Raw genomic sequence first — 25,097 nt, 5'->3', positions numbered from 1 at the left:
CTGAAATTGAGAAAAGGATCAATAGGAATTAGCAGGTTCGAGGGTAAATGTTCTTGCTAAATTTACAGGTTAAAATAGGTTTTGATCAATTGCATATGTATTTTGCAATTGTTATTGCTAAAAGATAAATTGAGGAATGAATGAAAGAGACACAAATAAATTAAGTAACCTCAAGCATAACGCACTGCGCAACCTTTGATCTTCGTCAAATTTATAATGAACTCCGTACGTTTATAATAATTATAAAACTCAATTAGCTTTTAGAGCGTGATACATATATAAAAATCTGATGAGATTAGCTTTGGAAAACGTAAAGCCTTCAATTAAATGCATGTATGTACATAGTAAATAAATTGAAAATTCTTATATATTATATTTACTTTAGATCTCCAGAGTCAAGACAAACTATATAGTTTATTTACACACATTAACGTTGAAACAATAATTTAGTTATTAAAGGGTAAAATAGTCTTTCAACTTTTAGTGGGTATTTTCGTAATTCAATCTTGACTTAAAAGTTTCACGCTTATAATATAATATTAATTTTAGTATATGTACGTTGCACGTGTTTACCACGTCAATCAATAAAAATTATATACCCAACACATGAAGTACATAAGTTAAAGAAATTACATAAATAGTTATAAAATAAATATCATAGAAAAAAGAGTAAATTCTTAAAAATGATCACTATTGATCTGATTTAGCTACGCTTAATAAAGATTTCAAAGGATGAGGAGAATTTATTTTATATTTGTTCTAGTATAAAGATATCTTCTTTTTAAAGTCAGTACATTCCGATTTCCTCAATAGTTTAACTAAAAGAATTAAGGAATTAGTAAAGAAAATTTTAACTGAATTCAAAGTTATAATGTTAAGATTTAATTTATCTTTAAGCATAATATTTTGTATCGAAAACTGCCGATGACCAAGGAGAAAGAAGGAAGATATCAAACATATTTAGAACGCAAGAATTGAATCAAACACGAAAAAAGAAATAAAAAACTCACCTAAATATTAACTGTTGGCTTTTGAAAACCAAGTAGGCTATCCTCCCAATAATAACCGATAAAGAATGCAATAGTTGTCCCATAATATGCGTACAAACAAACCCTACATTTTCTTAAAAGACAGAAACTCTATTACGTAATATGAAACGAAGAAACACACCCAAATGCTTAATCAATCATGTCAATACATATAAAAGTTTAAGAAAAATAGAGCTTATTTTGTATTTTAATTAGATATAATACTTGAGCGTCTCTTTTGAAGAAAGTATGCATCGTTTTTTAAGGATAGACAGATGGAGTATTCTGAGTTCATGAGAGTTTAGAAAGGGTATGGGAAGTAGAATTCACTTAGTATTAGAAGGTGAAAACTAAAAGTTAGAGTTTAATTCGGATATTAATGCTGTAAATTTATTCAGCTTATTATTAAAAGAACAAAATTGAAGAAAAAAACAACATCACGACTAAGACTGCCCACTAGAAACCAAAAAATCATGTTGTCTTTGATTTAAAATAGACATTTGAACGTTATTCTTGAGATTTTAGCCTATCACTTATAAAAAATAAAGTGACCTCGAAAATAAATATTCATCTTAATCATAATCAAGATAACAATTCAATTTTTGTCCGCCTAGAACTCTTTTTTTCTTCACTTCCAAGTCGGACACTTTTTCATTCTAGTTTATAGTTCTCCCTCAACCATAAATTTGGCTTCACTTGAAGTTGCAGCAAAGTTATTCAATATAACAAAATGTCTTCTTCTCATTTACTTATGCATAGTTATTCAATATCTCTATGCTGATGGGAGATAACAAATTCAATAAATAGTTGAGATGCGCGAACAAAACATATATATTAGATCGATCAATAAATTTTCTATAGAATCGATCACATGTATGACTTGAAGAAAATCATCAGTATTAACATGATAAAAATCTGGCGTTAATACTTCTCAAATAAATAAACAGCCTTAGAGCTAGACTTACCATAATAATTTGGACTAATTGAACTCAAACTTCCTTGTGAAAGCAAAAAGACGGGCTCGCTCCAATATTTTCTCCAAAAAAGAAAAACTCCATGAATTAATTACAAATATATTATTGAAGTACAAAATTACAAACTTGATCCATTGTTGAAATACATACAAAAATATGGAATAAGTTTGTACAAAGAATTATGGAAGGATATAAATAATTTCAAACTTGGTCCATTCTTGAAATACTGTAATCAATCTATGCGACAGAATTTATGTGAAACCTCCTTGATTTGTTGGTGTAAGAAAATAAACAAAATTAAAGAATACACCTAAAACTGCAAGAAATTCAAAGTGTCGAAATAGAATTGATTGGTAAAATTTAATAGCAAACAAAGAGCCTCCTAAGCATAAACCTAAAATTTTATAACAAAAAAAAAAATTACTCCTAAACCTAAAAGGAATTCAAAGTTCACGAAATAGGTTGTTTAGTTAAAGTTCAATTACAAATTTGTTATATTATGTAGTTTAAATAAGGAAGAATTTGATACACAAAATATAAGTGATTTTAAAGGTCTAAATATTAGGAAAATATTTAAATAAAGTCCTAAATATTAGTAAAGTAGCTTAAATTATAATTTTGCTTAATGTGAAATATATTTTTAAAGGATAAAAAAAGTGAATAACATTTCGATAGGGGATTCGTGCTTTTAATATAGTATAGATGAATGATAAATTTGATTTAGCATGAAGCTAAACTAATAAGTAAAGACTTTTAAAATTTATTATTTTAAATATATCATAATATTAATATGGTTGTAAATTTCTTAAGACTTATAATGAAAATATATTGTAATATTTGTGTGCCTATAAAAATTTTTTATTAAAGAAAAAACTATATTATTATTTTTGAAATGTACTAATCAAGAAACAATAATGTCAAACAAAGTAAAACAAAGAGAGTAATAGAATCTATATGGTCAATTGCTCACTTCTATATCAAGAGATATGATGAAATAACAAGATTTCTATCTCGAATTTTGAATAGAAAAACTTTTGGTATAAATAAAAAAATTCAAATTACTCGAGTCAATAAATTAAAAATTTATATAATGGTTAAACCCAATAATATTCAATAAATAGTGAGTTCATTCCGTCTAAAATAAGCCTCTTCACCAACTACTTCCACTAACCTAAGCCTTTATGCGTATTATTATTACAATTTTACACACCATGCTCGTGGGGCTCAAACTCACCGCTAATTTCGCCTCTATTTATGGCCAGAAGCCCTACACTTTCTTCCCCACCTTCACTTCCACCACAACCTCCACCTCCACCGCCGTAAATACAAATCATCAGGCGGTGCCGCCGACACTCATCTACCGTTGCCGGAGGATCGCAACTCCGGCGCCGGCGTATCCATTTCCGGCGAAAGTCTTAGGTTTTTCCTGTCTTAGCATGGGCTCTGCATTTCGGCCGTCGTCAGCTCCGTCAAAGTCTGCTAAGTTACTTACATTGCCTACAATTTTGACGATCGGCCGGGTTGCCGCAATCCCTATTCTCGTAACCAGTAAGTTCTGCTGAACGAAACAAAAAGTTATTTTTATTAACCCTAGCTAATGAGAGCGTGCAATGTGGTAAATTTAGTTGTGATATTTGAAATTGCAGTTTAATTGAAGTTGATTTTTTCTCCTTTACAGTGAGTTCTTGTGTTATTGAGCTTTGATTAGTAGAATTGATGCATTTAGATTGACTATTCAAGTAAGTACGTATACATCTTACGTTAAAGTTACTAAATTTGGCCCTAGGGGCTTTGGTCTAGCGGTAGTGGATTTTCACTAAACAGAGTCAAAATATAAGGAAGTAAATACACGAAAAAGCCAAGGGTATTCAACATATAGTATATATACATTAAGATTGATCTATCAACACAGTGTAATTTCCAGCTTCAGGGTGTCAATTGACTCCCCTTGGACAAGGGTAACTCCGTCCCTGTGACTAGCGGTCAGGCACGGTTAGGCACACATCAGGGCCTCTAACAAAAGCCTGTTTGAAGTGGAGAAGGATAGAGGGTCGGGGCCCATTATCCAGTTTTTAACCTTGCGCCATTGGCTCATTTGTCGATTATAAAAAAAGAGTTACTCAATTTGGTGATATGATTGATTTAGTAACTAATAGAATCTGGTCTTTAGTCTTATTGTATTTAGCTATGGAGAGGAGAGGCACTGATATCCTGCAAATATTCCGTGCGCTAAAAAAATCTAGTTATATCTTTGTGTAATATAATGGTTTAGGAAATTGAATAAGGAAAGAAGACTCTATTTTTCATTTCCCTTTTCTTTGTTGAACTGCTAACTTGCGGAACATGGTGCATACTGCTTAGAGACAAGAGACAAATGATACATCACGAGGGAAACTGTCCCAGACTCTTGATCCAAGCGTTGTATAAAACTTCCCAACATTTGAATAAAGAGAGTGAGAGTTTCAGACATCTGATCATTTAGCATAGTTGTCTTGTTATTAGTCTATTGTATGCTTTTATGTAATGTTTTCTAATGAGGGGCTCATTAGTTTGCTGATCTGTTTCATTACTTAATATAAGAAATTCCTGGATTTTAGTTTCAGTTATTTCCCTTTACACAGCTATTTTACAAATGATGCCATAGCATTCTGTGATTCTTTTTTGTGGGATAGCATAATTTGTTTTCAAATTGATACTCTGTAAAACAAAACTGATTTTGTAAAGCCTTTTCAATATAGCATTCTATGTTGATAGCTGGTGGGGACCAACCGCTACAACAGGTATATTTATTGCTGCAGCAATAACTGATTGGCTTGATGGATACCTTGCTCGCAAGGTACATGCTTGTGCTATTTAATATAATTGTCTCTTCTCGAATTATAAATACTTATATCTCAACTTACAAATTTGGATGGTTTGCCACGTCCAGATGAACTTAGGAACTGCCTTTGGTGCATTTTTAGATCCAGTGGCTGATAAGGTATTTTCTCTTTATTCTTTGGTCCTCATGCATATTGCCTGGAATTTTTACCAGTTTGCTAGCAAAGTTGTTTCGATTATCTATAATGTTTGAGTCACTTCAGCATAATTGCTTGTAATGAAGGTGCAAATGTTCCTGATACAGTTCTTCTTGACTGCAACAGCTAATGGTTGCTGCCACCTTGATCTTGTTGTGCACTAGACCTTTGGAGGCTAGTGTGTTTGGGCCATTGCCATGGTTACTAACTGTACCTTCAATTGCGATAATAGGCAGGGAGGTGAGTGATCAACTGTACTTTTGTTTATTGTTGTATTTCCTTGCACCTGGTATACTTTCACAAAGAAAACTTTAACTCTATGATATTAATACTCATGGGATCAGGAACATTGACATAGTTTGTTTATCTTATAGTAGATAACACCACAATGGAATTGTATTTTCCCTTTTTTACATGGTTTTAGTTGTTGCAATGCACCAGAGAAACATTTTGGATACTGAGTTTCTGGGAGAGTCTTTAAATGCTCCACAAGGTGTTACTAAGATTATATTTATGTTAAAAGTAAGGTACCCTGGCCTTTAGGGAAATTGAAGATGTTAGATGGCCATGAAAACAGTAAGGATCACATGAAGACTTTGATCCTTTTAGCATTCTATGCACCCTATCTGTGGCATCCGATTACGTCGCATGGAAGCATGTCTCATGGTGGTTGTTTTCCACTGCACATTTTAGTTTTTATTTATTTGTTGTTTCTGAGGATGTGGGGAGGCTGGGCGGAGTAGCAGGGGCCATCAGGATGCTCTGAAAGAATAGGAGGTATCTTAGAAAACAAGTTCAAGGCATATAGTGTAAATTTTGATTAGCAATTTCAGCATCTAGTATTGTATAAGTACAAGTTTGAAACCTGAATTCTTAGCTTCTGTAAAAAAAAGTATAGTAGTAACTACAAATCAGTGTTATAACTTATAAGGAAGGGAAAGGAAAATGTTGTCTATCATGAGGTAAATTGTATTAAGTAGTTAATATTACTTTTGAAACTTACTGAAGTAATAGCTTATTTTCAGTCGTACATTCGCCACATATAAGTTTTAGTTGTTCAAAAGATGATATCTTTGCTATAGTTTCCCACATAATTTGGGATCACAGTCCACTATTTTTCAAGAGTTCCATGAAGCTATGGCTCATATCCTTCCGCTGAAATGAAATTTTGGTTATAACTGTGTTTTCCTTTCCTATCTCATTTCTGTTAAGTAAAGTAGGAAATATCATATTCTTAAGTAATGCCGGTGGGTGGATAAATTTCTCTGAATTGCACTAGCGCTAAACAACTTAGATTGGAAAGAGGGGAGGACTTTGTGGAATTTTTTTTTGGGGGGGGGGGGGGGGGAATATGTAGCCCATATTAAATAAATTGATGTTACATATACTTAACACATTTTAAGTCGGTTATGTTTCCTAATGTAATTCTTTTTTTGTTAATGGGAAATATGAGCATAAGCAACAAGAGGGACATTGAGTAACATAATGGAAACTAAACATACTATAATATTGCCATCAACAGAAGTACATTAAAATACCATTACCCAAACAGAACAACAAATAAACAAGAACTAAATATAAACTAGTCAACACTTGGTGCAAGGGATCTAGGAGAAGTGTAGAACTAGCCTGCATTGTCGAGGTGGAGAAGGATGCTACACAACATATTCTTGCTCCTGCAAGGTTTCATTGTTGACACACTGATTGTGATCAAAGAGGAATTCCATGGTTTCGTCCACTATGTTCCTAATAACACCGAGGCATGGAGCTATCTCGCTGATGCCTTAAGCGTCGCTTCTTCTAGGAGGTATTTTTTAGGGTTTAGGGTGATGTGATGGAGAGTGACTTGATCCAATCTCCTTTTTATAGGAGAATGACAGAATTTGAAAAGCTATCACTAATTAATACAAGCGTGTTAGCCATGGGGGTAGATAAGAAGTGCCAGTTAAATTCCCGGTAAAAAGAAAGTTTGGGAAAATATCTCCAAAATAAAAAGAAAGTTTCCACGTCAAAAATTTTCATTTGTTCATGAAAGAAAAAGTTTCCATATTGTTTCTTTGGGTGGAAGAAATTAAATTACCTAATTAATTTTCTAAAACAGACGGAGAAAACTTGAAAATCTATCTAGAAATTCTCATAAACAACTTATTTCACCTAATGAAATTGTAAATTTTAATTTTATTGATTTATCCTAATGAAATATTATGAGGGATAGGAAAGCTATTCTATCTTTTTTGATTCAAAGTTGTGCGAACTATCGTGTCATTAAACACATGAGTCATACAATGTAACTCTAGGAAAGAGTGATAGAGTGTAGACTTAGGAACACGATAAGAGTGACAGAGAATCAATTTGGATTTATGCCAGGTAAATCTACAACAGAGGCTATGTCCTTGCTAAGAGGATTAATGAAAATTTATCGCGAAAGGAAGAAAGATTCACCTAGTATTCATTGACCTAGAGAAAGCATATGATAAAGTACCTGAAAAAGTCCTTTGGTAGGTGATAGAGAAGAAAGAAATTCATATTAAATATATAATTGTCATAAAGGACATGTATGAAGGAGCAGTCACTAGCACGCAAATAGTAGTAGGAGATACAAAAGAGTTTCCTATAACAGTAGGTTTACACCAGGGTTCTGCATTGAGCCCCTATTTATTAACCCCAGTTATGGACGAGCTAACCAACAAAATACAAGAATAGGTCCCATGGTGTATGCTATTTGCTAATGATATTATGCTAATTGACGAAACTAGCGAGGGCATCAACCAAAAGCTTGAGTTAGGGAGAAACACCTTAAAGAGTAAGGGTTTTAAGATAAGTAGAAGTAAAAACTGAGTACATGCCGTGCAAGTTTAGTTACCATGAGAAAAGCGAAGTTGCGGTTAGACTAGATGGAATGGTAGTGCCAAAATGTATAACAATTTATATATCTAGGCTCGTTATTTCAAGAGAATGAAATGATAGATGAAGATGTTACTCATAGGATTAAAACCGGATGGTTGAAATAGAGAAGTGCTACTGGGGTGTTATGTGATGCAAGGATGCCTACCAAGGTGAAAAGTTAGTTCTCAACTATAAGACCATATATGTTATATGGTAATGTTGGGCGGCTAAAGTTCAACATATCCACAAGATGTGTGTTATAGAAATGCGAATGCTAAGATGGATGTGTGGTCACACAAGATTAGATAAGATTAAAAATGATCACTTCCGCTAGAAGGTGCAAGTAGAACACATGGAGGATAGAATAAGATAGGGTCACTTGAGATGGTTTGGTCATGTCATGCGTTGACTTACAGATGCACCGGTCCGTAGGTGTAAAATCATGGTGGAGGAAGGTGTGAAAAGGGGACGGGGTAGACCTAAAATCACATAGAAGGAAGTTGTTTAGAAAGACCTACAAATCCTTGGAATCAATGCAGACTTTGCTAAAGATAGGGCACAATGGAAGAGAAAAATCCATATAGGTTACCTACTAGTTGGGAATAGGTTTTAGACTTGGTAGAGAACTTTTATTATTATTATTATAATAATAATAATAATAATAATAATAATAATTATAATATTAGACTTGGTAGAGAACTTTGTTTTATATATATATATATATATATATATATATATATATATATATCTTTTATTTGTATTTTTTTGTTTTATTTTGGTAATGATGATGATGAGTTGAGCTAAATGAAAGGAATGGAGATTCATATACGGCGTAGTTGTAGACTTGTAGTACAATATTTTCCATCCCCTATTAAGTCTTCTTCTTGTTTCGCTGTTAAGAGACGTTGTTCATTGATTCCCATCACAACATAGAACATAAATTTCATTTGAGAATATGAATTTAAACCTTGGGTACTTTTGATGAACCTAATTAATAGTTCACTAGAGATATATTCACCTAGACATTGTTGTTTAGAAAGACCTACAAATCCTTGGAATCAATGCAGACTTTGCTAAAGATAGGGCACAATGGAAGAGAAAAATCCATATAGGTTACCTACTAGTTGGGAATAGGTTTTAGACTTGGTAGAGAACTTTTATTATTATTATAATAATAATAATAATAATAATAATAATTATTATAATATTAGACTTGGTAGAGAACTTTGTTTATATATATATATATATATATATATATATATATATATACATATATATATCTTTTATTTGTATTTTTTTGTTTTATTTTGGTAATGATGATGATGAGTTGAGCTAAATGAAAGGAATGGAGATTCATATACGGCGTAGTTGTAGACTTGTAGTACAATATTTTCCATCCCCTATTAAGTCTTCTTCTTGTTTCGCTGTTAAGAGACGTTGTTCATTGATTCCCATCACAACATAGAACATAAATTTCATTTGAGAATATGAATTTAAACCTTGGGTACTTTTGATGAACCTAATTAATAGTTCACTAGAGATATATTCACCTAGACATTGTTATCTGGATTTTAGCTTATTAATTTTTTGCGTAGCATACGGCATTCTGATACTCTTTGAGATATATGGGTCCAGATTTAACATGGAGTTTTGCAATAATAATGTAGGACTTATATTGAAGATTCATTTCTTCTTTCTTTTCCAATAAATATATATCATATGATGCTCTTCCTTGTGCGGCTAAAATCTTTTTTAACTGAATTTTGGTTCATTCTCCATCATGGACAAGCGATGAACACTGATCTTTTATTCATTTTGCACATCTTTTTGTAGATAACTATGTCTGCAGTTAGAGAATGGGCAGCTTCTCAGGGTGGTAAACTTTCAGAGGTTCACGATTAACCTATTATTGTTTACTTTAGAGTAATCCACTTCATGATTTAATTACCACAGCAATAAGTAATGAATTTTCCAGGCTGTTGCCGTGAATAACTTGGGGAAGTGGAAAACAGCCACTCAGATGATTGCACTGACCATCCTCCTGGTTACCAGAGATAGCAGGTATCTTTTGTGTTCTAAACTCATGCTAATGTTTGAAGTAACAGGGAATGCTTATTGGAAATTCATCTGATTGTGATTTGACCTCGGTAACTGTCCTCCCTGTAGTTTATCAGGGGCTGGAACTTTCGTTGCTTCCGGTGTGATCTTGCTATATGTTTCAGCATGGCTTGCTGTTTGGTCTCTGGTCGTGTATATGAGAAAGATATGGAAAGTATTGTTGATGTAGAAATTATGGCCATTAATTGCATTTTGGCTCGTGCTACTAGCTGTGGAGGAGCAGGTTGTACACAAGCAGATCCATGATTAGTGCAAGAGGAAGCCGCCTTTTTGGAGCCCTTTGCAGTCACATGTTGAGTGCAACCAAAGTTGCTAACTCAATTCTGACATCCCTCACTTCATAATTCTCCGGTGCATTTGGTTGTGACAGGAAGAGAAATGAAAATGTTGGCTGTGCTCAATGTTTGGTTTTCCACTTCATTCTTTAACCATATTCTTTAGCGAACTTGGAGGCTCAACAGGAATTAGGATCATCAAACTTGTAGAATTTGCTATATGTATAATCTATTCAGGAAAAATAAAATATCAAGTGTTTGTTTGGGTTGAACAGGCATTTCACCGTTCTTTTTGTGAATGCGAAGTTGGGTTCTTATGTCTCCTTTGTGTCAATATTGCCGATGCCATAAAGCACACTACCCATTAAAATATGTATATTATCGCCATGGTGTTTGTTTAGAATAGGTGGGCAGTGTCACTTGAAGTAGACACCTTTATCTTTTTTTTTTAGGTCATTATCCCCGGCAACGACGCAGAATTTTCACTCGTGGGATTACACTGGGTTTGTTGTCGTTATTATCTCTCTTATCAGAGAGGAAACATTCATGAATCTGGCCGAGTAGGCAGCTGTGGCAGTTGAATTCACTATGCAGTGACTTTTAATTTGTCTAGGTGATTATGATGAGAAGGGAATTCCACTCGACTATACATTTTACACAAGGTTATAGTAGTGGAAGTTACTATATTTTAGTATGAGTAATCCAAGTTTATGAATTAACGAAATAAGCTAAAGTAGGCATAAATGTAAAGAAAGCTTAAAAAGAAGAGGTAAATGCTCGAACGTAAAGTGAAAGTAGTAAATCAATTGAATTGAACTGATAAAAGGGAAAGGGAAAACCAAAATATATTGATGTGCTGTATTTGAGTTCTTCTCACGTTACTGGATTTAAATTCAGCACGTTCTAGATAGATAGATATTCTATCCGGTCCACAATAAGTGACAATTTTACCTTTGACACACCCATTAAGGAAATACGAACTTCTAGAGAAAAAAAGATGTATTCACTAAATTAACCTTAATTAATTGTTATTTCGACATATTGGAATATGTAAATAAGGGTAAATTTTGAAAAAATAAAATTAATTCCTTCTTGATTATGTAAATAAACACTTATTTTGGATCAAAATAAAAATGTAAAATGATCACTTATTGTGGACATGAGGGAGTAGTATTTGAGTAGTTTTATGCTTGATTGATTGTCTTTTTCTGCTTAAGAGCCACGTCCACTAATCAGTATTTATCACATTCGATTGATGTTCATCGTATTTATATACTATTAAACAAGGTATGAGTATTAACTTAATGCAACTCATTGAAAGTAACATTTAGAGAGTAAAGCACAAAGATCCCTAGAATGTTAGATCTCACTATTTCAGACATGATTGAGAAGGCAAATTTATCGTTATCACTATAAATAAGAACCATAATTTCAATTGTGGTAATTAATATTGACATAATAGAAGTAAATGAGTCGATAACATATCTAAATTTTAAACATAGAACATAAAAATACTGTAGTTGTTCCACAACTCCATATGCTGCATACTCTACAGAGAATAACAATATATTATAACATATTAAATTACAATGACAACATATAAAATTATTTATATATAATTTAAATCTCCATTATAATATTCCACCAACAACCCATAGATCTGGTTTGATTTTCGAGTCATAGCCGTCCATGCACGCACTTTCATCTTCAATGCATCGATCACTGGTGCACTCTAGTCTGGTTTTAATTTAATTTGTCTGCTTTTAAACGTATAAATTAACCTTATATTATGTCGGAGTTAATTTTCATTAATGCTTAGTTTTGCGCTGTCACGTGATTACTCCTCTGAACACTAAAACTTTAGTCAGCCAGACAGACAGTCAGTCAGTCGGTGTTCGAAACGAGGTCGTTTGGTTTACATACTACTTATGCGAAAATTATAATATAGGATTATTTATACGGGATTATAATGAAGAGATATTTTGTGAGGTGATTAATAATTAACGAAGGGATTATTGTGCCGTGATTACTATTATTAAAATTATTATATATGAATTACTAATTTTGAAAGGATATTTTTATCTTTAAATAGCTTAACCCTGCAATACTAATATACATATTCTTGTTTCACATTTTATCATGCATAAAAATTCTTGTATAACTTGATGTATATATGTATTATTTAATACTGCAAACCAAATGCTACATTTGAGTTATGGGGCAATTATTTATGTGGCCAATCGAACACTGCTTTATCTATGCGGAATTTTATGCTGGAATTAAGTATGTCGTCATACACCAATGAAACGACCCAAATGAAGATTATTTAGGCCTATCCTTTGTTAAGTCGCTTATAAAACGGAGTCGGTTCAAATCCATAACCCTAATAAAAAATATATATTGGAGAAAACATAAAATATTTTATGAGTAAACAGTTTTTCAAATTAAAGTGCGACAATATAGCGATTTGTACAACTACATTTGTTGTCTAGTGATATCTTCTTATTGTTGTTGTTGGGGTAATATCAGTCAGAAAATATAATCACACTTCAAACATATATTCTTTTACTTATAACTGTGTGAGGGAGGATTAGGTGAAAACCAAATGTAAGACTCTAGAAATAACATAAGAAAAATAAATTATTCAATGTGTGATGTTCTCTCAAGATTTGAGAATCAAATAAAATGGAGAAGAGAATTAAAAAGAAATAATAGTATGATGTTTCTTCACTTCGTTTAAGTGTGGCACACTGGCGAAAGAACACAAATTGAAAGCATCGTTTCGTCATTTGTGAAAGGATTTAAGTTACATATATAAACTTACAATGTAAATATTTTTGACACCAGTAGTTTAGTTTAATTTGTGAAAGTATGTTGTCACCCATTCAGTTTTATCAAATTATCGATTAATACTTATTATAAACATTTATTTTATAATTAACTTATAAGTGATTAAATTGTGTTATTCTGCATATATTTTGTCAAGGACGATAGACAAATAAAATTTCAAATTATGTGCACAAAATGATAGTAACACCATGCACTTTCATCTTTTCGAGGTTGCGTAAAAGAGCTCTCTTTTTGTCTCTTTGCTTAAAAGAGATGGCATTAAATAATCTAAAGAATAAATTTGTCTCTTTTTTTTTCTGTTTTTTTTTAAACTACACGAGGACAGTAACATTATGCCACTGCTGCTTCCATTTCTCTATTTATAGTGATCTCCATTTGTCTTAAGAGTCACATCCGAATAATTCGAAGAGATCAGTGTGAGTTTATTTACAGAGTTAGTGAAAAAAGGATAACAAAATATGGAGAGGAAAATTTCTGGTCTTTTGTTTTGCCTTCTCATTTTGTTCGCCTCACGTAAGTCTTTTCTTTTCGCCTTTCTTTTTTATATGAACTGATATTTAGGAACATACATAGGAACAATGCTTATAATCTTACTTTAAAATGCTTATAATCCTTCGTTTTTTATCTCGACTTAAAGACTAAATTCTGGTCACAGCTTTTTATATCTAATAACACTTCTAATAGAAGAAATTACGTATAGTTTTAGTTTTGAGTTTAAGTTCCGGACATTGACAATGTATAGATTTTTAGGATATGTAATCCTAAAAATAAGACAATTTATCTACTACAATAGATAAATGTGATGTGATGTGTAAAAATTATATACAATGACGATGTATATTACATAAACTCTAAATTGTTTATGCTATCATGCATGTTAAGTTGACGTATAATAACATATAACTATTCGTAACAAATCTTATACGACGACATGAAAAATAAAGTAACAACCGTCTATAACTGGTTAAATATAGTGTAAAATATGAGTACACTGTCTTCGGCGTATAAAATTTAAATCTTTATTTGTATGGGTGCAGAAATGGCGATCCCACGAGTGGAGGGAAGAGTGTGCATCTCGCAAAGCCATAAGTACAAAGGGCCTTGCCTAGGTGACCATAACTGCGCTGAGGTGTGCCGTGGTGAAGGTTTCACCGGCGGGGACTGCATTGGCTGGCAAAGAAAGTGCTTTTGCACTAGGTCTTGTTAATTAATTAAGTGCCATTTTCATGGCACTTAATTAGTTCACTATCCTTAATTCTCTGCCTTTTGTTTTTTGGTAATAAAAAAGTAGTAGGTGTTTCAGAGGGCATTTTATTTATGATGCTTGCATTCTAGCGTTCTTAGGATTTTGGGCTTAGGGTTTATTTTATTTGGTACGATATGATATGAGTTGAGCTTAAATGGATTAGTGAAGATTTATGTAGCCGATCTCAACTTGTTTGGGATTATTCTTGTTGCATTGTACCGTTCTTCGTTTAGTAATTCATGGGTTCTTTATTTCACAGTACTTGGTGTTCTATGCTTTCAAACAAACAACATTATATTGTTGTAATATGCTAGCATTGTCTTTATTTTATGTTTATGATTTTCCATTTAAGTTACTATTGCCTCTTTTATTACTTGGGAATCATATTTGCATATTTAGAGAGGCATCACACCAAACATAGAGGTTAGAGACCGAGACTTTTGGTTATATATTATCAATAAAAGTAACAGAATATATTTTTGAAGAATTAATTAACATGCAACCTCCTATTATTTGCGCAAAAGGAATGGTATAGTATTAACCGAAAATGAAGGTTTAAAAAATATGACAAATTGAGGGTGCAATTACCCATTACCGACGGTTTTCTATTGATTTCTTCCCTCGGAAAAGACTGTTTCTAGTAGTGTATTATATTACAAATTTGCATTTGTACTTACAATAACTAAATATCCAGATGATGCGGTAGGAATGAGGAATTATTAAAGCAATATGACATGAATAATTTATTTAAAGATTCTTTTTTTCTTTTCATTGTAAGAAGAAGAAACCCAACTCATCAAATCGAAAATTCAAATAATCAACTGATTAATCGAAACCAAGCTCTTAATACCCAAACCAAACCGAGCTTATTTGGTTTGAATTTATAAAACCAAATTGAAGTTTTCATAATTCAAATCGAACTGCCCATCGCTGTTTCCAATAAACAAAACGGAAAAGAAAAGCGCTAAAAATGTCCCTAATGAATTGAATATGGCTCATCAACGCCCGTTAACCTTTTGGTTTATAAATGCCCTTAACGTTACTTAGGGGCATTTTTGGCACTTTTCCGTAAAACAAAGTAAGTAGTTTAACCATATCCTTTCAAATGTGCAGGAAATAGTAACTCTTAAGAAACTTGAGGGCCCGGAACAGAATTGTCTCTACTTTTCACCTTAACGGTTATAGCCAACTGAAACAATAAAAAGCAGGCGATCCACAAGATTTCGAGGTATTCAATCTTTTACTATCTATGTTTTTTTTCCAACAAAATTTGGTGTCCTAACTTCACATTTTTAATGCCTTTTTGTTTGCATTTTAGCTTTTCATGAAAGTAATTTGAGCTCGTTTTTGGAATCTGAATTGACACCGATTTAATGGATTCCAAAATTTTCACGTCCGATCCAATCTTACAAACAAGAGGCTAGAGGTGATCTCTTTGTTCCTTTCTCTCTGTGTGATTGTCACTTCCTATTGAGCAATATTGTACTCCATTACAAATGTTATTTTAGCTATATGACATTTTTTATAGGAGATCAATAAAAAATAACACATGATATATGTCAAAATAACACAACATATCTTTTGTGGGGACATTTTCTTTTATTCAAATTGTAAGTGGACATGGGAGATCATTTCCTCCTTCCTGTATGTTCTAGAATACATGTTATATGTTTCGATTTAATGGCGTGATTCTAATATGTTCAGTTTGTGATTGCTTGCAAAATTTTGATGGCGTGCTGTCGGATTCTCTTGTTAAAGAGAACTCTCATATAAATGGTATCACTAGTTTGGAATCTGAGGCCGATCCAGGATTTAAATTTGATGCGTTTGAAATTATGGTTCAGAATCTAATATTTGTTGAAATTTTAGGAGTGTTTCATATAGTTATATATCTATGTTTCGTCTCAAAAATACTGATTCAGTTGAACCCAGTGAATATGACTGCATCCGTCTATATTTGCTGATGGTTAATATCCATTTCGCCAGCCGAGATCACTATGTCATGCTTTTGGATTCTTATTTTTGTTTTAAGGGTGTTTCTCTTATATACATTATCAGTATCTGTGGTACTAATCATAATATGTCATCGATAGTGCAGTTTATTGTCTCATTGAACATGTCCGAAGCTTCTTTTAACATGGATCGCCCTATAGATGAAGAGAAAATCAAAACAGCAGCACTTAAAGATGTGAAATTAGAGGAAGTGGAGGAAATTAAACCAGCAGAAATTGAGGAAGTGAAAGAGGATAGTCACCTCTTCTGCTGTGATCTATTTGATGCGGAAATGGTTCAAAAGGTAGCAGACGAATTCCTTCCAGGATTAGCCTCTGCCTGTATTGACAACACGACTGGCGGTCTATTGAATAGCCCAGCTTCTGTTGCTGTTAATATTAGAAGAGAAATGGTGGACTATCTTGTTCAGAGAAGCGAGATGTTTGTCGCTGAGTCTGTTGTCTTAGAAGGTGATGCGGTTACTGAAGTATTGTCGGATAATCCTCATGATATTATATCAGATTTTATTGATGATTTTGCACAGTCTAAGAGGAACTTTTTCAGCAGAGTATCAGCGTGGCTACTAAGCGAGAGGAGAGAGGAAAGGATAGACGATTTCGTGCAAGAAATGGAAGTAAACGGCTTTTGGTTGATGGGAAGGCGGATAGCAGTGGCGCAAACGTTGATCAGTAATATCGACTTCAAGAACACTTATCACTGCAATATGAAGTTTAAATCTGAAGAAGAGCTCTCTGAACATATCGCCACGTGCAGTTTCAGGGAATTGAACTGTGAAAATGAGGGATGTAACGCGCGATTTAGTGCAGCTCAGCTGAAACAGCACGACTCGACTTGTCCTTTTAAAATACTTCAATGTGAGCAGAAATGCCCGGAAACGCTTATGAGGCGCGAAATGGACAGGCATTGTATTACTGTATGTCCAATGAAGCTTGTTAACTGCCCTTTCTATCCAGTAGGATGTGTATCTACTATTCCTCAATGCACAACGGACCAACATCGTCTCGAGAATCTGCAGTCGCACTTAATTTGCATCTTAAAACTTATTCACAAGGAAGCATCTTTTGAGGCTTTGAAAAAAAGGACTGAACAGTTGTTGGAGGTCAGTTATTTAATGGTGCCCCTATTGTCTTTCTCTGGATATAGTAATATTTTACTGCTGCTTATCTTTGGAACTTAAATCTTCAACGACGCATAGGAAATGTATAGCTCTTGACGTGGTTGTCAGACCTCTTTATAACAAGATCGCTAGATAACAACCATTCATTATAAAAGCCAAGTTTCTTTTGGAACTAATTTATATGCTATGTTATAATATGTGTTCTCTATAACAGCACTTCGTTATAACAACCAAAACATTCTGGAACAAACGAGACTGTTATAGAGAGGTTTGACAGTATCTTCTTTTCTTCAAAAACAGGCATCATCACCTGGACGGCTGGCAACTGCTCGTGATGCAAGATCACTAACTGTTGCGATCAAGAGTATTGATGCAAAGCTTGGACCCTTAGAAGTTGAGGAAGATGCAGAGGGCGATGAGTTGAACGACGAAAAAGAGGACAACACTGATCTATCTACCAAGAAAGATTGTTCAATGGACTTGTCTCATAATGAAGAGCGGTCTTCTAACATATCGAAGAGTCAGAATGATTCCACAGCTTCAGACAACAAAATAGTGTCACCTGACAAACCAGAGAATGTTGTGGAACCGACAGTTAAAACGGATTCATCAACTAATGAACACTGTGAGAATGCAGTTAAAAATAGGAGCCCGGGACCTCTAACAGAAAATAAGGTCTCGAAATCACCTGAAAAAAGTGAAGTCTCTCTGAGCACATCCAAAGAACATCAGGATTTCACAACTTCAGCGCACAAATTGGAGTCATCCAAAAGTGAAGAGACTCCCAAATCGCCCGAGAAGCATCAGGTCTTAACAGCTTCTGAAGACAAAAAAGAGTGATTCGCCAAAACTAAGGACTTCGCGGAACAAATGAATCTCAGGCAGTGATAAACAATAAATTGGCACCTGGCTAAGGAAGATTTAAGAGAAGCATTGTTTTGGAAAAGGAAAAGAGCCAAAAAAGTCACATATTAAAAGTGAATACATGTGTAGCCACTGAATATTCGTACGATAGCCTTATGACTTTGTCATCTTTTAGGCCTTTTTAAGTGTTATTTATTGACAGATATAAACATTTTCTTGTATAAATAGTTGATAACTAGCAAGTTTTCGCTTGCTTGTAATTTAGACAGATTTATGTTTTTCATTGATATTGATTGGCATCGTGGAAACAGCTCTTGCAAAAATGAAAGGTAAGACTGTGTACAATAGACCCTTGTGATCTGGCCCTTCCCCGGACCCCGTGCATAGCGGGAGCTTAGTGCACCGGACCGAAATAAGTTTCACTAAATATCTAACCTAGTCAGAATTGGATATATTGTCAAAGTGGCATTCTTGTAACAAAATGGCTAAAGTTATATATCTATGTTTCGTCTCAAAAATAGCCACTGAAAATCAGCGTGGCTACTAAGCGAGAGGAGAGAGGAAAGGATAGACGATTTCGTGCAAGAAATGGAAGTAAACGGTTTTTGGTTGATGGGAAGGCGGATAGCAGTGGCGCAAACGTTGATCAGAAATATCGACTTCAAGAACACTTATCACTGCAATATGAAGTTTAAATCTGAAGAAGAGCTCTCTGAACATATCGCCTCGTGCAGTTTCAGGGAATTGAACTGTGAAAATGAGGGATGTAACGCGCGATTTAGTGCAGCTCAGCTGAAACAGCACGACTCGACTTGTCCTTTTAAAATACTTCAATGTGAGCAGAAACGCCCGGAAACGCTTATGAGGCGCGAAATGGACAGGCATTGTATTACTGTATGTCCAATGAAGCTTGTTAACTGCCCTTTCTATCCAGTAGGATGTGTATCTACTATTCCTCAATGCACAACAAACCAACATCGTCTCGAGAATCTGCAGTCGCACCTAATCTGCATCTTAAAACTTATTCACAAGGAAGCATCTTTTGAGGCTTTAAAGAAAAGGACTGAACAATTGTTGGAGGTCAGTTATTTAACTGTGTCCCCATTAGTATTATATTACAATATATGTCTGTTGAGGTTTTTGTTTTAAGATGAAATAGTCTTAAAATGAGGGTGAATGGGAAATGGAGGGAAAATAAAATTTTTGAGTAAAATTTTAAGTTTTCCCCTCTTGACAATGAGACATTGTCCCATATTAGAAGAGGAAAAGATTTTTGGTGGGTATATATATAATTGCTCTTCTTGTAACTCTTAAAGAGTTAAGAAGAAAGCAAGCCTCGCGCCGTCGTCGTCGCTCGCTCGGCTCGGCTCCGGCTACGGCTACGGCTACGGATTCATTGATTGCACTCCTTCCTCTCAGCATTTCCATACGATTTTCTGAGTTTCTACTCCCTCGTTCTGCATTGTTTTTAACTTCAAATAAAGCAACTGTAAGTGTGATTTTCTACCGAACTTTGTGTTCGCTTAAACACTGGGGTTTGAAGTACCGCTACACCAGTGTGTGATTCGTTCTATCCTGGGAGGAAATAATCCATTACCTTGGGTACTAGGAGGGGATTAAATTCTTTAAGGAAACACTGTGAATTCAGTGGGCTCGAATTATTTATTGTTTCATTACGATAACTTATATTTTGCAGAATTATTATTTACAAATACAGCAATATTGGCGGGACTAACAATCTTAAGGAATTTAATATTTATTTCTGTATTTGTGTTATTCTTATTATTCTGCAAACTAAAACCTTTGTGGTTTTGTGTACTCCCGTTTTGGAGAGTAAAGCCTTTGTGGCAATTTGTTGGAGATTAAAATCTACGTGATTTTTACTCCTGTTTGAAAACGCGTATTAAACGTTTGTTTGTGTCATTTTTTTTAACAGAAAAAAAGTTTGAATGCGAAAAATCAAAATGTCAAATATGTGTGGAATGTAAGTATGTTAAACATCCTTATAAGTCAGTTGAAAGGAATTCAAATCCTTTAGACTTAATTCACACAGATATTTGTGACATGAAGTCAATACCATCTCGCGGTGGAAAGAAGTATTTCATAACTTTTATTGACGATGGTACTCGATATTGCTATGTTTACTTACTGAATAGTAAAGATGAAGCAATAGACGCATTCAGGCAATACAAAAATGAAGTTGAAACGCAACTTAACAAGAAAGTAAAAATGATAAGAAGTGATAGGGGTGGTGAATATGAATCTCCTTTTGAAGAAATATGTTTAGAATATGGAATTATTCATCAAACAACAGCCCCTTACACGCCCCAATCTAATGGGATTGCGGAAAGAAAGAATCGCACATTAAAGGAGATGATGAATGCGTTGTTGATAAGTTCTGGTTTGCCACAGAACTTGTGGGGGGAAGCCATTCTTACGGCTAATCGAATATTAAATCGAGTGCCCCATAGCAAAACACAATCCATTCCATATGAAAAATGGAAAGGAAGGAAGCCCAACTTGAATTATTTTAAAGTGTGGGGGTGTTTGGCAAAAGTGCAAGTTCCTAAACCCAAAAGGGTAAAGATAGGACCGAAAACCGTTGATTGTGTTTTCATAGGATATGCGACAAATAGTAAAGCATATTGATTTCTAGTTCATAAATCAGAAAATCCCGACATTCATAATAATACGGTTATAGAATCAGATAATGCTGAGTTTTTTGAAAATATATATCCGTATAAAAAGGAATGTGAGTCGTTTGGTGAAGGATCTAAACGACATCGGGAAGAAACAAAAGAAAGTACATGTAATCAGGAGGATCCAAGACGTAGTAAACGTCAAAGAACGTCTACTTCATTTGGACCAGATTTTGTGACTTTCTTATTGGAGAATGAGCCTCAAACATTTAAAGAAGTTATGATTTCTTCGGAATTATTGTTTTGGAAAGAGGCAGTCAATAGTGAAATAGAATCCATATTGAACAACCATACATGGGAATTGGTTGATCTTCCTCCTGGAAATAAACCTTTGGGTTCTAAATGGATTTTTAAGAGAAAAATCAAAGATGATGGCACTATTGATAAATTCAAGGCAAGACTCATAGTCAAAGGGTATAGACAACGAGAAGGTCTAGACTACTTTGATACATACTCTCCAGTTACAAGAATTACGTCCATACGGATGTTAGTAGCATTAGCTGCAGTGTATGGTCTTGAAATTCATCATAAATTAAGAAAATATGAAAGATGGCTAGGGTATAGATCCATCAACTACTCTACAACAACATAAAAGAAACTAAGCAAATACAAAGAAAAGATAAATTACACGAGTAGAAAGATATTAACCAAGTTGGGACTCAAGAATAAAGTCTATAGAAGATTAAATATTCAAAAAGATAAATCTAAATCATACGAAAGGAAACATGTTCAATACATTATAGTTTGCTACTCATAATCGCTAAAATACTTTGTGTCTTGCTAGTGAATATGCTGGAAATAATTTAGTTTCAGTAGGAGTAGCAAAATAGGCTTGGGACTTAGGATTTTGATTTTAATTACTTGTTTGCTTGTAGCCATATTCATAATTCCAATTCGAAAGAAAAATTTAATGCATTATTATTTTTAAACTTAATATATAAATATATTTTCCACATGTAAATTTATTTGGTACGGTTCGATATTTTTTTATTTTATTTTCATAAAATTAAAAAGCCTAACCTAATTATCGGTACGATGATAGATTTATATAAAACCTACGGTTTTATTGAAAAAAACTAAAAATCGGTTCGGTATGGTACGGTTCGGTCGGTTTAGTCGATTTTTAAATACCCGTTGACACCCCTAATAGATACAATGTCTATTTTTTTTCTATTTTTCTGATACATAGGAAAATACTAAGTAATTTCTAAAAATAATAATTCATAAGTACATGACTTAGCTTAAGTACGTCAGGAATAAAAACTCTTGATTGCATCTTCCCAGATTAATAGCCTGTTTGACCAAGCTTCTCAAGATGTCAAAATTACTTTTTTTTTTCTTTCTCAAAAGTACTTTTTCCCCCTAACTTGATGTTTGGCCAAGCTTTTTTGGTGGAAAAAAGTACTTTTGGGAAGAAGCAAAAACAATTTCTAAGAAGCAGAAAAAGTAGCTTCTTCCCAAAAGCAGAAGCAGAAGCAGTTTTGACTTTTCTTCTTACCAAAAATACCCTTAACAAAATATAGTATATACCAAAATAACTGTTAAACCTAATACTTAGGATATTAATGTATAAATATTTCTTATTATTTTTAGGATAACTTTCTAATATATAGTGACTTTAGGGGTGAATGCTTTTATATTTGTTGAATGATTTTTAATATATTTAACTTATATTAAAAGAATTAAGTACTTTTAAATTTTATTTTTATATTTTACTTAAATAAAATAAAAAGATTTAATTATTGCCTATCATAACAAATTTTTAAATATTATTTATTTACTTTTAATATTAACTATTAAGTAAATCTATTCATGTCTTTATTCGTAATTTGATACTTAAAAGCACTTTCTGAAAAGTGGCCAAACACAAATTATTGCTCAAAAGTGCTTTTCAAGTGATTAGCCAAACATAAACTGTTTTTCTCCAAAAGTTCTTTTTTCAAAAGCACTTCTCAAAATAAGTTGATTTCTCCGATTTGGCCAAACATGCTATAAGTCCTGCATCATGCTTTAGCCATAGATATCTATGATTAAAGAAGGCAGAATATATCGACAACCTCTTAAACTTGTCCACACTTTTCACTTAGACACTCCATTTTAAGTCTGTCCCATTTGAACACTCCAACCACATCTTAAATGTGTCATTTAGACACAAAATTGATAGGCAACCAAAATACAAAGATGTGTGCCATTCACACGCTTGTACGTGTCAAATGAACAAATAAATGACTGACACGTGTAACTTTCTTAATAAATGACAATTGTAATTAAAAAAGAAAACAAAAATAGCAGAAAACCCTCTCCCCTCCTCGATACAATTCTTCTCCGACAAATCCTATCCCTCCCCTCCCCTCCCCATACTGCTGCTTCTTCTCCCCCATCCCACCCGTTTTTGCTATATTAATTCTTTAAAACTTGTCCTAATGGCAGTTTTCTGAAAATAGCAAAGAAATTATTATGACTTTTACTGTGTGTTGCAAAAACTTGAAAGAATTCTGTTTTTCCACTTGTTCTTCCAAAACATATTTTTAGGTTGAGTTTGTTTTTCAAGTTCAAAAGGAAACTTGTGATTGGAAGACATGGCAAGGAACAAAGTTTCACGGAGGTCGAGGGAAGTGAAGATGGAGGAATTTGAATTTGTGCGCACCTATGAATTCTAAAGAAGTCCATGTTCTTGCCATCGATGATAATCTCAGACAGGAAAGTTCTTGAATGGCTGCTCAAAATCACCTTTTGTAAAGGTTGAATGAAAATTCACACCCGATAATCTTAACCCAGTTCTTTTGCTTTTGTTCAAAATTACAAAGAGAAATCTTGATGTTAATTTCCAATCTGGATTTGCTGATTTTGTTTTGAAAAAACTTGTTGGCCACAATTTCAATAGATAGTTTGGTTGGATTGGTCGGCGTTTGGGTGTGAAAATATTGAAGGAGTTTGAGGAAGAAGGTGAAGATATGGGGCCACAGATCTGAAAAATGAAAAAGAAAAGTTCAACGGAAAATTTTCAGGCAAGAAGTATGTGGAGTATGCTTTTTGGATGATTTTCACGCGCGACAGAAATGTGAGAAACACTTGCTTTGCCATGTCAGCACATTGTGTTTAAATGACACATTTGAGATGTTATTGAAGTGTTCAAATGGAACAGACTTAAGATAGAGTATCGAAGTAAAAAGTGTGGATAAATTTAAAGAGTTGTCGATGTATTCTGCCATTAAAGAAAGATGCAGATTTCAAGTGACATACACAGGTAGTGGTGATAAAATGGTTAAAAGAAAAAAGTTATTCACCCATATTATCCATTAGAAAATGGGTTGGATAATAAATTTTTTAAAAACGGGTCAAATATGGATAAGAACCATATTATCTACTTAGAAAATAGATAATTAATGGATAACTAATGAGTTTAACTTAAGGATTTTTACGTTCCTATACACTATTTGAAACTTTATTACCCTCCCTACTTAAGTTTCAAATTAATTACATGGTCATATATAATTTACCAATTATATACAAATAAGTTTTAAATGAGTATCCCTTTATATTAGGAATTGAATAAGAAATATCAGTTATTTACTTATCCCTTTATACTTGCCCACTCTCTCTCTCTCTCTCTCTCTCTCTCTCTCTCTCTCTCTCTCTCTCTCTCTCTCTCTCTCCGTCTATCTACTCTCCTTATCTGTTTTTTTCCCCCATTTTTTCTTCATTTGATGTTCACTGTTTTTATGCTTTCTTATTGTATAGAGTTTTAATGGAATTCATCAATGGATTTCAATCGTTTTAACTTAGCAATTTCCTTTCATGTTGCACAATTGGTGTTCAAATTGAAATTGTCAATCAATAAATTTTGAAGGTGTTTGACTCTCCACCATTGACAGTCAATAAAAAGCTTTGAAATCGAATTTGGGTTTTTAAAAATCGTTATTTGTTTGGAATGTGTGTTATTACAAACAATTGAGAATATTGTTTGGAGTTTATATCTCAATTTTGAGGTTGTTTTGGTGAAGATTAGA

At 33.4% G+C, this 25,097-nt stretch overlaps 2 protein-coding genes and 1 long non-coding RNA gene across 5 annotated transcripts; all 3 read left to right on the top strand.

Moving 5' to 3' along the window:
• Positions 1 to 3,173: 3,173 nt before the first annotated feature.
• LOC104111559 (CDP-diacylglycerol--glycerol-3-phosphate 3-phosphatidyltransferase 2-like) lies at positions 3,174 to 10,619 on the top strand. The gene is made up of 7 exons (XM_009621282.4): positions 3,174 to 3,550; positions 4,741 to 4,838; positions 4,932 to 4,982; positions 5,146 to 5,259; positions 9,739 to 9,795; positions 9,881 to 9,966; positions 10,072 to 10,619. Exons 1-7 carry the CDS (start codon positions 3,184 to 3,186, stop codon positions 10,190 to 10,192), a joined length of 894 nt encoding a protein of 297 aa, XP_009619577.1. The 5' UTR covers positions 3,174 to 3,183; the 3' UTR covers positions 10,193 to 10,619.
• A 2,877-nt stretch (positions 10,620 to 13,496) lies between these two features.
• On the top strand, positions 13,497 to 14,652 carry LOC104111560 (uncharacterized). Its single transcript, XR_689741.4, has 2 exons — positions 13,497 to 13,661; positions 14,186 to 14,652. It is a non-coding gene; the product is annotated as an uncharacterized lncRNA (long non-coding RNA).
• Positions 14,653 to 15,463: 811 nt separating this feature from the next.
• LOC104111561 (uncharacterized) lies at positions 15,464 to 18,675 on the top strand. 3 transcript variants are annotated; one of them, XM_009621284.4, is made up of 4 exons: positions 15,464 to 15,622; positions 15,713 to 15,820; positions 16,493 to 17,506; positions 17,825 to 18,675. In XM_009621284.4, the coding sequence occupies exons 3-4, from the start codon at positions 16,511 to 16,513 to the stop codon at positions 18,362 to 18,364; spliced, it is 1,536 nt and encodes a 511-aa protein (XP_009619579.1). In that variant the 5' UTR covers positions 15,464 to 15,622; positions 15,713 to 15,820; positions 16,493 to 16,510; the 3' UTR covers positions 18,365 to 18,675. The 3 variants fall into 3 exon arrangements, with proteins under 3 accessions (XP_009619579.1, XP_009619580.1, XP_033515990.1); XM_009621285.2 differs by having other exon boundaries at positions 16,488 to 17,506; XM_033660099.2 differs by lacking the exon at positions 15,464 to 15,622 and having other exon boundaries at positions 15,642 to 15,820.
• Positions 18,676 to 25,097: the final 6,422 nt, after the last annotated feature.

This window comes from Nicotiana tomentosiformis, chromosome 4, assembly GCF_000390325.3.
Source record: "Nicotiana tomentosiformis chromosome 4, ASM39032v3, whole genome shotgun sequence".
NCBI classification, from domain to species: domain Eukaryota; kingdom Viridiplantae; phylum Streptophyta; class Magnoliopsida; order Solanales; family Solanaceae; genus Nicotiana; species Nicotiana tomentosiformis.
This window is presented reverse-complemented; position numbering and strand designations above follow the sequence as displayed.